The sequence below is a fragment of the Rhincodon typus genome, chromosome 4, assembly GCF_021869965.1.
Source record: "Rhincodon typus isolate 14 chromosome 4, sRhiTyp1.1, whole genome shotgun sequence".
Classification (NCBI taxonomy): domain Eukaryota; kingdom Metazoa; phylum Chordata; class Chondrichthyes; order Orectolobiformes; family Rhincodontidae; genus Rhincodon; species Rhincodon typus.
In genome coordinates, this window is record NC_063335.1 from 11,961,015 (window position 1) to 11,976,042 (window position 15,028).

Sequence of the window (15,028 nt, forward strand, 5' to 3'; positions counted from 1 at the left end):
TGGCACAGTTGGCTGGACAGTTGGTGTGGATGAGATCATTGCCAACAGAACAGGGTTCAATCCTGATTCTGGCTTGGGTAGACTTAGGAACTTGCACTTTCCCCTAACCATGATGGATAGTGGTGCTGTGGGTTAGACCTGCTTTCAGACAGAGAACTCAACAAGATGATGACAATTTTGTAAAGAAAGCCTTCTGGGACAGTGGATGTTAGTAAATAGAAAGCAAATAGTAAACAGATGTGAAGGATTTGTGTGCAGTTTCATAATTCACCATCTGGCTTGGGATCCATTTAACATGGTAGCAAGGAATAATTGCCTCAAGGTCTAGAATAGAAATTAAAATTTCTTTTCAGACAGAAGATTGCAATCTAAATTTTGATAAGAATGGCTAAAATAAAATACAGGTTGTCAGGAATTAGTTTCCTTTATTTTCTGATCCTGAATCTTACAGCAATAGAAAATGAAGTGGTTATGTGGATACTATTCACACACTTACCAAAGAGAAAACAAAGGTGTAGGCTTTGCACAGTTGATTCTAATGAAAGCAAGTTGAAGTGCAAAGTATCTTGTGAACCCGAGACCCACTGGTTGGGCACTGATAAAGTTATTGATATTTGAGTAAACTTCATTCATGAAGCTTTAAAGGAAAAATGATTTATACAATGTATTTGAGGAACAGACAGACTTTGATCAAAATTTAGAATGATGGAAAATTCTTCCATTGAAGAAATATATGGACCATATAAGAGACTATGTTAAATGACTGGAGAAATTCAGTTTGGAAATTTCGTATTCAGTACACACCCACAATTTCTTGGATTGTGCTGAAGTGTCACACATGGATTGACGCCTGGGCCTAACTGGAGTTAGTTTCTCAGTAGGAAATGGTGTTTTGGAGCAGATGTCTGATGCATTTAAAAACATACTGCCACAGCAGTCGTTTTATCAACACACTTTGGTTTAGGGAACCATGTTGTAGAATCTGTTTAGGTGGAGTTGAGGAATAGTAGGGGAAGAAGTTACTTGTGGGAATGATCTACAGGTCCCCAAGCAATAACAACAATGTACATCAAATTATACAAGGACGGTTAGATTCCTGTTCTTGAGGCACAGCAATAATTAGGGGTGACTTTAATTTACACATAAACCAGAAAAATCAGATTGGTAGTAGCAACCTCGATGATGTGTTCACAAAATTATTTTGATAGTCTCTTAGTGCTGTGTGTTCTGGAACTTACCAGCCTGCAATACTTGGTATTGTGTAATGTCACAGGGTTAATTAATAGCCTCTAGGTACTAGCGATCACAATATGAATTTTACATCCAGGTTGAAAGGGAGAAAAGTGGGTCTAAGACAACTATTTTAAACTTGAAAAGGGCAATTATGTGGACAGGAGCACAGAGCTTGCTGCAGTGAAATGGGATATTAGATAGATAGGTCACTACAGAAGCTAAAGAGATATTTCAGAATGTTCAGAATAAGTATATTCCATGAATAAAAAAAGTTAAGGAGAGCATCAAACGCATTGAAAAAGCATATTACACAAAGGTGACATCAAATGACCATGAGAATACAATGATCAGCAGAGAATGACGTAAGGTTAATTAGGACTAATAAATCAAAAGGGCAAGTAGTAAAAAGAGAAAGTACGAGTTTCTATGGATAACTAAAAAGAGTAACTAAAATGAGTTTTGAACCTCTTGGTGAGGCTGGGAGTCAATAGTAGATAATGCAATGATAGATATAATGAATAAATTTGCTTCTGACTTTAACAGAGAATATATATTTTTTAAAAAAACCATCCCAGTAAAACCTGCAAGTCTGAACATTTAAGGAAGAGAGGAGCTTGGAAATAATTATAATCATTTGGGAAGAGTATTGACTAACTGAGGAAACTGCAGGTTGATAAGTATCTGGGTCCTGACGGACTTAATTCTAAAAACAGGCAGTTCAGGATGTAGCTGATGTTTTGGTGTTAATTTTCCAAACTGTGTTACATTCTGGAAAGGTACTATTAGACTTGAAAATAGAGAGTATAACCCCTCCTATTCATGAAGGGATAGAGGCAGCTATACACTCACATTAGTCTTGAAACGTTATTTCTCTCTCCATAAATACTTGCTGAGTTTCTCTAGAACTTTGTTTTTATTTCCACTCTCTAATGTCTGTGGTACTTTGCTTTTGTTTTAACTATCGTCCAGTTAGCTTGAAGTTTGTCATTGCAAAGCTGTTAGAATTGATCATTAAGAAGTTTATAATCAGAAACTTGGAAAAACTCAAGGTAATTGGGATTTTTGAAAGGTCAATCCTGTTTAACCAATTTATTGGAATTCTCTGAAAGACTATAATACGTTGTGTATAATGGGAAGCCTGCTGATGTACAATACTTGGATTTCCAGAAGGCATTTGATAAGGCTCCACAGAAGAGGTTGTTACACCAAATAGAAGCTGATAGTGTAGGGGAAACATGGATAGAAGACTGGATGGATGTATAAAGCAGAGTGAATGAATAAATGGGTCTTTTCCAGATTGGTAGGCTGTGACAAGTGGGATTCACAGGAGTTGTGCCAAGCCCTCAACTTTCTACAAATTGTATCAATGACTTAATGAGGGATCGAAGGCATGGTGGTTAGTGGTGGTAGATAGGTTAAATAAGTGGGAAAAGATCTGGCTTATGCAGCATAATGTGGGAAAATGTGCAGTTGTTTACAGAAAGATTGAAAATGCAGTGTAAATGGAGGATGGCTGTAGAATTGCAAGGTGCAGAGATATCTAATTGTTCTAGTGAATGAGTCACAAAAGGAAAACACTAAATAGGAAGGCTAATGGGATACTAGCTTTTGTTATGAGATGAATTGAACATAAAAATGAGGATGTTCTGCTTCAGTCATACAGAGCTCCTTACCTGAAGAAAGGATGTAAATGCATTAGAAGTAGTGCACCAGGTTTACTACACTGATAGCTGGAATGAGTGATTAGTTAGCAGCAAATATTGGACAGGTTAGGTTTGTTTTCACTGGAGTTCAGAACAACAAGGGTTGAGTGCATTGAAGTTTTTAAGATCCTGAATGGTCTTGACAAAGTAGACGTGGAAGGTTGTTTACTTTTGTGAGTGAGTCCAGGATGAGGAACTTTTTAAAAATTAGAGGTCATCCTTTTAGGGAAGTGGTGGATTAATTGCTTGAGGATTGTGCAACTTTGGAACCCTTTGCCTCAAGATGGTGGAGCTGGGGTCATTGAATATGAACCTGGTAGATTGATTGCCTATCAGAATTCTCAGGTTATTGGAGATAGACAGGAATCATAGATCTGCTATTACCTTATTGAGTGGCAGAGTACACTTGAAGGGCTGAATAGACAAATTCTGCTCTTAATTCTTACATTTGTATGAACATGAGAAATATCTGGAAAATTAACATGTATTTCATATGTGATTCAAAGTATCATTATGCAGTATGTTGTTCAAACTGAACAACAGGGATCCCAATGTGGACTTCACAAGCTTCAAAATCTCCCCTCTCCCTACCACTTCCCAAAACCAGCCCAGCTTGTCCCCGCCTCCCTAACCTGTCCTTCCTCGCACCTATCCCCTCCTCCCACCTCAAGCCCCACCACCATCTCCTACCTACTAGCCTCATCCCGCCCCCTTGACCTGTTCGTCCTCCCTGGACTGACCTATCCCCTCCCTAACTCCCCACCTACACTCACCTTTACTGGCTCCACCTCCGCCTCTTTGACCTGTCTGTCTCCGCTCCACCTATCTTCTCCTTTATCCATCTTCTATCCGCCTCCCCCTCTCTCCCTATCTTTTCCAGATTCCCTTCCTCTCCCCCATTTCTGAAGAAGGGTCTAGGCCCGAAATGTCAGCTTTCCTGCTCCTCTGATGCTGCTTGGCCTGCTGTGTTCATCCACCTCTACACCTTGTTCTCACATACAGAACATGTGCCTTTTTCAGTAGTAGCAGATTATAAGCACAGTGAGGTTACATTGGAGCTGTACAGTACTTTGGTTTGGTCATAGCTCGAGTACTGTGTGCAGTTCTGGTCACTGCACTGTAGGAAGAATGTGATAGTAGTGACGGGGTGCAGAAGAGATTCATCAGGATAATGCCTGGGATGGAGTAGTTTAACTATGGAGACAGACTGAAAAAACTCAGGTTGTTTTCTTTAGAGCAGAGAAGCCTGGGAAGGGTCAGATTGAGGGAAACAAGATTGACAGGCATGGACAGGGTGGATAGCAACTAGCTATTCCCTTACATCAAGGGTCAACAACAAGACAGCATAATTTTAAAGTACAAGACAGAAGGTTTAGAGAGGATTTGAGGAAAATCACCCAGGTGATGCTGGGAATCTGGAAATCTGAAATGTGAAATCTGGGAAGTTAGTTGAGGCAGGAAACCTTACAACCTTTGAAAAATACTTGGATGAGCACTTGAAATGTCATAACTTTCAAGGCTGGAAAGTTGGACTAGTGTAGATTTATAGTAGTTTTTTTGTTGGTGGAGATTCAAATGTGTCGAAGGTCCTCTTCTGTAGTATATGATTCTATGACACTAGGTGTTACCAGGTAAGAAGCAGACATGTGTAATAGTGCATTCTGTAAATAAGCCAGTTATCCTGGAAAATGGATTTGTGCGTCATTTCATATTTTACCATCTGGCTTGGGATCCATTTAACAGATGAAGTTACAGATACGGACTTACCTATACAAGCATCCAATAAAAGCTAATGATGGCTCTCAGCATGTGATAAACTAAAAGATAACCTCAAGTTAAAGTAATGGACACCCTGGGAACCTGTCCTGAAGTCATTGTACAAGTATTTGGTATATAGAAAGCAAACAGCCAGACATGAAGCATGTCAATGGGTACTTTTTTTTTATTATTACCATACAGCAGGCGGCCATTTAGCCCTTCACATCTGCACCTGTCCTGTTAGCCATAGGGAAGGCAATGGCCTAGGGGTATTATTGTTAGACTGTTAATTGAGACACCCAGGTAATGGTCTGATGGACCCAGGTTCGAATCCTGCCAATGGTGGAATTTGAATTCAATTTTTAAAAATCTGGAATTAAGAATCTAATGATGATCATGAATCCATAGTCAATTGTTGAAAAAACCCATCTGGTTCAGTAATGCCCTTCAGGGAAGGAAATCTGCCATCCTTACCTGGTCTGGCCTACACATGACTCCAGACCCACAGCAATGTGCCCTCTAAGCAATGAAAGAGGGGCAATAAATGCTGGCCCACATTCCATGAAAGAATAAAATTTAACAAGGAGGATTTTGGTGGATTCTTTTTTAAGCTAAGCTTCTTGCTAACAGCCTTCAACAAAGCAGGTGGTAATAAATGATTAAAGATGTGAACAAAGAGGTCTTTTTCCTGTACTTACTTTAGTCACCATAGTCAGCCCCAGCAGGTAGCTGAGTGTGCATGTTATAGCTATGAAGATTTCTTATCTGTTACCCTTCCTCAGGAAGGATGGCTAAAGATCAACCAGGGAAGTAATCTGCCCCTCAACTTCCACAAACTGTCAGAGTCAAACTTGAAGACTGGGGTACTCCTAATCAGGCAGTTGCCTAACCTTAAGATGGAGGAAGACGAGGAAAGGTGGCAGAAAATTGGGGCAGTGGTGTGTGAAAGAAAACAAGACTTTCCTAGCATGTCCACTGGAGAGAAGGCTGCTGCCATAAGCTAAACATGCACCCATTTATCCACCAGAAACTGCTCTCACCTATCACAGCATTGTATGCTTATCTATTTAGCTTATTTACCACATCTTGCTTCTTAATAAACTTCTTGAAAATCAGTTCTGAGCTCTCAACCATCTACTGTAGGTAATCTGTGACTCTTGAATCTAAAACCTACCATTACCCTTTGAGAAGTGGCATTCTTTTTGAGTGTGACTACTCAGTAATTTACAATTGCATGATGCAAGCTGAAATTTAATGAGGAGACATACAAATCATGGAGAAAAGAATCAATGGAAATATACAGTAAAATAATAAAAAACAGAACTTGGCAGAATTCGATACATCCATAAACTTGAGGACACAGGTTCAATGCCAAGAATGGCTATCTTGACATCAAGGCATTTAACCGAGTCCACATCAAAAAGCTCTCATTAAAGTATATTTAATGGTAATACTGGAGATTGAAAGTAGTGGTGGTTGTGATGAAAGGCAGGGGGGACTCTTCAGCAGTCAGTGTCATACTTAGTACAAAGAAAGATGACTGTGACAATTTAAGACCAATTACCTTAGCAGCAAGACATTGGACCAAGAGTTGCTTAGAACAGCATCCTTAAACCTGACTATGTTCAGCTGCTTCTAAAGTTAGCAGGGAGGTTATTTGCTAATGATAACATTCATCTTCACTGGCAATTCCCCATAAAAAAGGGTCCATGACCACATGTAGCAAGATCTGGACACCGCGAATAATTGGCTGTGTGCTGTGAATATTACTTGCCACTTAAATGAGTAGCTTACCTCATGACTCTCCAAAGCCTCCATCATCCACAAGGCAAAAGTTAGGAAATATTTCCCATTTGCCTGGATGGGTGTATCGCTGTTAAATTGTCAAAATGCTTTTCATAATCTAGGATGCAGCAGTAATCTGACCAACACCCTAGCCACCACCTTAAATACCTTCTTAACGGCTGCAGTATTTACTACCTGCAGATTTACAGAAGCACCGTCCCAAGGCAATTCCTGCATCTCTACCAATGTCTTAACCTCTATCACTGATAAGAATGAAGACAGCAGGCGAATGGAAAAATATTCACCTAAAAATATCCTTCCAAGTTGTACAAGTCACCCCAATTTGAAAACATATTGTGATTCCTACGTTGTCACTGTGCTAAAATCTCAAAACCCTCTACCTAACTGCATCATGATAATACCTTTACCAGATAAGCTGCAGCAAAACAAAAAGGCTCATCTCGATCTTCTTCTGGGGTGACTAGTGATCGGTGATAAATGCCAGATCTGACAGTGATGGCCAAATCCAAAGAATGGATAGTTGATAAAGCTGTATAAAAGAGGTATGCAAGTTTCTATATTTTATAAATTGCAACAAAGAATACAAAAGCAAGGGGGTAAGGCTTAGTCTATACATAATATTAGTTAAGACACACTTTTAATTTTATATTTGGATTTGTTCAACTTCCTTTGGGAAGGACATCAAGGTCACAGTCAGAGTACAGAACAGATTCACAAAGATCATGCCAGAGGTGAAAAGATTTAGTTATAAGGAAACACTACAGTCTTTCCTAAGATCACAGCCAATATCTTGATGAGATCTTTTGCAGTATTCAGAACAATGAGCTTGGATTAAGTAAATAAGGAAAACTACATCCAATTAATCGTTAATCCATCAAATAAAAGATTGAAATTTATCATTGCCAAAAACAACAGAAGGCCAAAATAATTATTTATTTTTAAACTCAACTGTTAGGACTTGGCAACAGAATCTTTAATAGGTGTTAACAGGGAAGTGGATGAATGTTTTAATTTAAAAGATATGTAAAAAGGGTAAGTCATGGGGAATAACTAGAAGCTTTGAGAGGCAACATAGGTGCAATGGGCTAAATGGCTTCCTTCTGTAGAATTCTACAAGTTGCTTAATTGCCTGTACAATGATTTAACATTGAGATTTAAAACTTGACAGCTACATACAAATTAACAGGAAAAGGCTTTCTGTAGTACCATATTATGGTAAATAAATGATATGAAAAACGAGAAAATTTCACTATAATCAAATTAAATAACAGTTATATACTAATAATAACTGGAATAGCCATGAACAGAATGTTCTGATCATGCAAGGTATAAGTTGTTACAAGATTATTCATAGATAAAGGTTTCAATCTCTTCCTTGATGGGTACCTCAGATCTCTCACAATGTGCATGAGTTTCACATTTTAATCCTATTTCACACTCACAGTTCCTAAATTTTGATATTTCTGCTTTGGCTTTGCGCCACTGCTTATTAATGTCCATTATTTTTTCTCCAATGTATCGATTAACTTTATTTAGTCGCTTGTGAATCTCATTGTCATCTTTGGCATCTTGTCGTATTCTGTTCAGTAATTGTTCTGTAGAGGAAACAGAATTTTATTTAGTTTCATTAACAAATTAAATAAGATATTTAAAAATATTCATCTAAAGCTATATATCTTGGGAACTAACTTGTTTTTCTGAAACTTAAATATGCACCAGATACTTGTTGTCAACTAAAGATGAAAAGTTCAAGGCCTGCTCCAGGATTACAGCACATAATCTAGACGGACAGTTCAGTGCATCTCTGAAGGAGTCCTGTATTGTTGAAGTACTACTTTTTGAAATCAGTTGTCGAGTGGAGGTCCCATCTGTCTGTTCAGATGGTGATAAAGGTACAATGTGTCAGTTTGAGAAACAAGAACATTCTCGTAGTATGCTACCCAACATTAACCCAAGAATGATCAAAATAAATTCACTGGCTTGTGGGAACCTGCGCACAAACGGGTTGCTGAATTCGCCTAGATAACAAATATTGGCTACACTACAAACATTAGGACACTTGGGACCTCCTGAAATCAGGAAAGGTGCTATAGGAAGCTAAGTTGGATTTTTGTTGGAAAAAGTAGTTACAAAATAAGCAAAATCAAAAAAAACACCTAAAATGCTGAGCAAAGGAAAACATGAAATAAATGGTTGTAAATACAAGGGACTAAAGAACTCAAACTCATGCAACAGATAATATGTGCAGGATAAGATTTAAGGCAAAAAATGTAGAGATCATAAAACTAGAACTTGTATGAAGAAATTAGACTGATTTTTATGTCTCAATCATGGGCATACTCACAGGCAATAGCAACAAATTTCTGGAAAGTAGTTAAGTTTTGAAGTATCCTCAATTTTCTCTATTTTTTTCTCGAAGGGTATGTGTTTGTCTCCGTGTGTGTATTGGGGGGGATGGGTTGGGGAGGACAGGATGTAATCACTAGGCAGATCTCAAAAAATAAGCATAGCACAAAAATGGTCAGATCAAGTTAAAGTCACAGCAAATGCAAGACGGCAAATAAGAGGATAAAATCCAAGAACGGGTTGGCCAAAATGACAAACAGCTAGGCACTAAAGAAAGACTGCAGCCAAAGCATACCAATTCTGGAGTTCTGAAAAGTGAATTCTAGTCACTGCAGAGCTAAGATTGCATAAACTTGATGCAAACACTTCAATAAACAAGTGAATAACTCAATAATCAATATACAATGTCTTCAGTACACGGAAGCTACCAAATGATTTAAAGATCCTAATAAGTGCAAACGTTTACGAAGCCATCAGACAAAGACTACTGTAAAGCTGCAAGAAAGATGGAAACCTTGCAGATATTGGTGAGTGAGTTGCTGGGGCTGTAACCAATTGCACAGATGCTTCAAAATCATCTGGACGTGGGGACCACCATACAAGATTCAAAGAATATAACCTCCAAGCAATTAGGAATGGGTAATAAATGCTCATCTAGCCAGCAACTTATACACGTAATGATAAGATCCTGGGGATTGGAGTGCAGGTTCATATGTCCTTGAAAGTGGAGTCACAGGTAGATAGGATAGTGAAGAATGCATTTCGTGTGCTTGCCTCCATTGACTATAGGAGTTGGGTGATCATGTTGCAGCTGTATAGGACAGTGGTTAGACCACTATTGGAATACTGTGTTCAATTCTGGTTTCCCTGCTATAAGAAGGATGTTGTGAAACTTGAAAGTGTTCAGAAAAGATTTACAAGGATGTTGCCAGGGTTGGAGGGTTTGAGCTACAGGGAGAGGCTGAATAGACTGGGGCTATTTTCCCTGGCACGTTGGAGGCTAAGGGGTGACCTTTTAGAGGTTTATAAAATCATGAGGGGCATGGATAGGGTAAATAGGCAAGGTCTTTTCCTGGGGTGGGGGAGTCCAAAATTAGAGGGCATAGGTTTAGGGTGAGAGGGGAAAGATTTAAAAGGGACCTAAGGAGCAACTTTTTCTCGCAGAGGATGGTGAGTGTACAGAATGAGCTGCCAGAGGAAGTGGAGGAGGCCGGTACAATTACATCATTTAAAAGGTATCAGGATAGGTATATGAATAGGCAGGGTTTAGAGGGATATGGGCTAAATGCTGGCAAATGGGACTAGACTTATATATATCTGGTTGGCATGGACGAGTTGGAACAAAGAGTCTGTTTCTGTGCTGTGCAGAACTGACTCCATGACATCCATATCATGAAGAAAGCATTTGTAAGCATAAGAGTCCAAAAAGACAAGTTAAGAAATTTACTTTATTTTGATATCTACAAAAAAATTCACAAAAGTGCATCTTAACATGCCTCTCAGAGGACTTAGTCAATATTTTGAAAGGTATGTTAAGTGCAAGCATGAAATTTATTGACTGTTTTTACTACTCAGTAGATTCAGCAAAATGTGTACAGCAGCATAAAAGAGCTTTATATGGTCTCTGCTGATATGACCAAGGCTCTTGATATATATTTTGCTGACTGAACAGTTTCGGTGCTAAGACAGTTGTTTGGATGGTGTCAGTTATATATGGAGCTCTTGGCAGCATGGTTATTTATAACTTTCTTTTTCATGGAACTTAAGTGTCATTGGCTAGGTCAGCATTTGCTGCTCATCGTATTTGATAGTAAAGTGGTAGTGAGCCAGCTTCCTAGTTCACTGCAGCTTATCTGCTGTGGTTACACTTACTGGGTTGTCAGAAAACGTGTTTCAGGATTTTGACCCAGTAACAGAGAAGTAATAAAGACATTGTTCCAAGTCAAGCTGATATCTAGTATTAAACAGAATTTGCAGGTGATGGTGTTTCCATGTGATTATTGCCCTTCAGACATGATAGAATTTATGGATTTGGCAGGTGCTGTCAAAGGTGCCTTGGTGAGTTGCTGCTGTGCATCTTCCAAATGGCACAAATGTGCACTAAAGAGAGAATGAATGTAAACATTCATTCAAGGTGTTAGATGGTGTACCAATCAAGCTGACTTTTCTTGGATTGTACAAAAACAGACAATGCTGGAAAAGCTCAGCAGGTCTGGCAGCATTTGTATAGAAAAAAATCACAGTTAATGTTTCAGGTCTGGTGACCCTTCCTCAGAACAGGAAGGTCACTGGACCTGTAACGTTAACTCTGATTTCTCTTCACAGATGCTGCCAGACCTGCTGAGTTTTTCCAGTAACTTGTTTTTATTCCTGGTTTGCAGCATCCCCAATTCTTTCAGTTTTTTTTCTTTGATTGTATTCAACTTCTCAAGTATTGTTGGAGCAGCACCCCTACAGGCAACTGAATAGCATTCCATCATCATTTTTACTTATGCTTTGTAGACGGTAGACAGCTTTGAGGGGAGAGGTGATTTACTCACCACACAACTCGGAGCCTCTAAATTTGCTTTTGTAGCTGCAGTATTCATATGGCTGGTCCAGTTTGTTTCTGATCCATGGCAATTCCCCAAGAGAAGGGGGCAGTCAGTGTTGGTAATGCCAGTGGATGGCAAGGGAAGGTAGTTAGATGCTCTCTGGTTGTGGTGATCATTGATTAGTACTTAGGTGACAAGTAACATTATCCAGGTCTTGCTACACATGGACACAAACTTTGTAAAGATCTGAAGAGTTACAAATAGTGCTGAACCTTGTGCAATCATCAGAAAACATTTTCACTTGATTTCATGATGGAAGGAAGGTCATGGATGAAGATGGATGTATCTAAGACACTACCCTGAGGAACTCCTGAAGCATTGTCTGTGGCTGAGGTGATTGGCCTCCAGCAGCCACCACTTCTGAGCTAGGACTGAATTCAATTTTGCTGGGACTCTGATGCCATGGAATGTTCTGGAGGAGGGTCACTGGACCCAAAACGTTGACTCTGCTTTCTCTCCGCAGTTGCTGCTAGACCTGCTGAGTTTTCCCAGCAATTTCTGATTTTGTTCAAGAGTAGAGTAATGGGGCAGTAATTGGATTTGTCCTGCTTTGGGGTCGGAACACACCTGGGCAATTCTTCACATCACGGGATAGATGACAGTATTCAAGCTGTATTGGACCAATGGCTAGTTCTGGAGCACAAATCTCCAGTCCAACTGCTGGAATATTGTCTGTGTTTGTAGCCTTTACTATGTTATTCAGTGCCAACAGCCCTGTAAATCTACTTGATTGAAGACAAGCTCCTTTGACACTAGGGAGTACAGGAGAGACCAGATAGATCATGTACTTCTTCCTTCTGGCTGCAGATGTTTGGTCTTTTCTTTTCCACTAATGTGCAGGGCTCCCCCTCAATGAGAATATCTGCAGTCTCCTCATCCTCCTGTCCACTGCCATTTACAACTGCATGACAGGACATTTTTTTTATTCATTCACAAGACTGTAGGCATTGCTGGCTACAGTCCTCGCTAATTGGCCAGAGGGCAGTTAAGAGTCAACCACATTGTTGTGGGTCTGGAGTCACACTTAGGTAAGGACAGCAGTTTCCTTCCCTAAAGAATATTAGTAAACCAGATAGGGTTTGTTTTTCTGACAATCAATAATGGTTCATGGTCATCATTAGACTTTAATTCTAAATTTTATTGACTTCAAATTCCAACGCAGCGTTCTGACTTGATCAATTGGTGTGGAACCACTTAGCTTTCGCTATGGCGTACTCCGTTCATTGTTGGCAAGCATATAGTGTTATTGTAGTCTCACCAGGTTGGCAGGTACTGCTTCTGGCACACTCTCCTGCATTTCATTGAACTAGCATTGATTCTCTGGTTTGATGGCATTAGTATATTGAAGGATATGGCCCATAAGACTACAGATTGTGGTTGAATGCAATTCTGCTGTTGTTTAACAGTACTCCATGATGCCCAGTTTTGAGCTGCTGGATGTGTTCTCAATTTATCCAATTTAGCACAACAGTAATGCTACATAACAGGATGGAGGGTATCCTTAATGTGAAAACAGGATTTCATTTCACTCGGACTGTGTGGTGGTCAATGTTACCAATGTGCCATGCATAGATGCATTCGTTACACAGATTGGTGAGCCAAATAGCTTCTCTCTCTTGTTGGTTATTTTAGGATGTGCCATAGGCTCAGACTAGAGGCTATGCATACATATCTACACGCATAAGAAATAGGTGCAGATGTAGACCATTCAACCCTTTGAGCCTGCTCCGTCATCCAATAAGCTCATGATTGATCTGTTTGTGTTTCAAGTTCCACACTCCCAATAACCCTCAATTCCCCTGCCTAACAAGAATTTATCCATCTCTGTCCTAAAATATTCCAATGACACTGCCACCGTCACCTTCTGAGGTAGAGTGACTCAACTGAGAGAAAAAGAATTTCTCTCATCACTGTCCTAAAATGGTGATTCCTAATTTTAAGACAGTGGATCCCACTTCTGGACTGACCCACAAAAGAAAACATCCTTTCCATGTCCATATTGTCAAGACCATTCAGGATCTATGGACTTCAGTCAAGTCACCCTCATTCTTCTAAACTCCAGTGGAAGAAAGTTAATTCAGTGCTTTCAAAATATTTCCTCCACTGGGACTCCATTTTGACACTTCAAAATTGGCATGACCCTAGAACGCTAACAGAAGCAAAACAGTAGGATAGTAACATTCAGCATTTAATTATTAAAGTTCACATATTACATATAAACATACATCATATACATACAAAAACCTGTGCTTTTAAATTATTTTGGGAAGTTGTTACCATATTCACAGGGCTTATCAGTTCAGTTCCATTTTAGAGATGTACTATACCAATGAGAAGTTCTGCAACCGACTGCACAGGAGGTCCTTTCTCGCCCCAACTTTTCATCCGACTCTTCAACAGTGATTTTGCTGCAAGTAATTTTTGTCACCAGGTGTTGGGCATTCAAAATGATGTCACTATGCTTTACTGAAGCAAAATTGTAAATTTCTCTTTTAAAATTGCTTTAACTTTGCGAAGTGAAGAAAAAAATTATAAAATATTTCAAAAATGACAATTAGCATTTTTGGTACAGCAGAATTCTGAAACTGTCACCTACGAATGCAAAACTCAATGCAGAATCTGTAAATTGCCAGAACTTTCCTGGGTAAGCAGGAGGATTGGGAAGGTAGGATGGGAAAGGATAATACTAAGGAATAATAAATAAGCAAAAATAAACTAAACAACTTGCTGTGGAAATGTTCCTAAGCTCACCTTTAATAATCTGTACTTTATAAGGGGAAAGAGGTGGCTTGGGTGACGACTTTGTAGAGTTGCATGCAATTCCAGTGACACTTCTGTCCTTCAAGGTATCCACTCCCCACACAGCTACAGCCAAGCACTTTGTAAATCTTGAATCACTTGGCTGGCGTTTCACAGTTTCCCACTTGTCCTCATCAATCCATATATTAGCTCCAATGTGAACCTATATTTACAAATTGTACTAGAATCAACAGATTGTAAATACAAAATATGGGAAGTATCTTTCACACATAAAGCTAACCTTACCTTTCCATCCTGAACAGAGTAAATGTTAGGCTGAGTCATAGCAATTGCTTGGGTTGAAGCCCAGGGACATGGTACCATGTTGTTCCCATTTTCAATCTGACTCTCTAGATGATCAGAGGTACTTGGAGTTGGAAGGAGAGAATGTGGACTTTTCTTGGAGGGATAAACTCTTTGCTGCATGTTCAAGTGGTCTTGCAGAATAGATGTTACTGGAGTACTTGAAATTAGTTGATGCGCTGATGTGTTGTCGATTAGCTCCTCCTCAGGATTTGACCCATGGTACTGTTCTGGTACTGAAAATGTGAAATATTGAAAATAATTGGAATGATAAATCAAAAGGCTAATTCAAGAACTAATGTTATTATGGATTGCAAGATTTTAAATGACTGCAAATTACCCTTTCTATGAAAGCTATCAATACTTTAGGCTGTGCCACCAGCTATCAAATCACTAAAATAGCAGCTCATGCTCTAACATTGGTTATAATACTGAAACTTTTAATAAATATCTGGAAAGGAATAAACAAAATACAAGTTAATAACA

The 15,028-nt window shown here is 39.2% G+C and overlaps 1 protein-coding gene across 1 annotated transcript in view; it reads right to left on the bottom strand.

The window, feature by feature from the left end:
- Positions 1 to 5,929: 5,929 nt before the first annotated feature.
- The window catches only part of LOC109924520 (BEN domain-containing protein 5-like), a 38,060-nt gene continuing 28,961 nt past the window's right edge, over positions 5,930 to 15,028 (bottom strand). The window contains exons 4-6 of the mRNA XM_048596346.1: positions 14,486 to 14,778; positions 14,192 to 14,402; positions 5,930 to 8,095 (exon numbers count right to left, since the gene is read on the bottom strand). Of these exons, the coding sequence (XP_048452303.1) occupies positions 7,845 to 8,095; positions 14,192 to 14,402; positions 14,486 to 14,778 (755 nt within the window). The 3' untranslated portion in view covers positions 5,930 to 7,844. The remainder of the gene's footprint in view (positions 8,096 to 14,191; positions 14,403 to 14,485; positions 14,779 to 15,028) is intronic.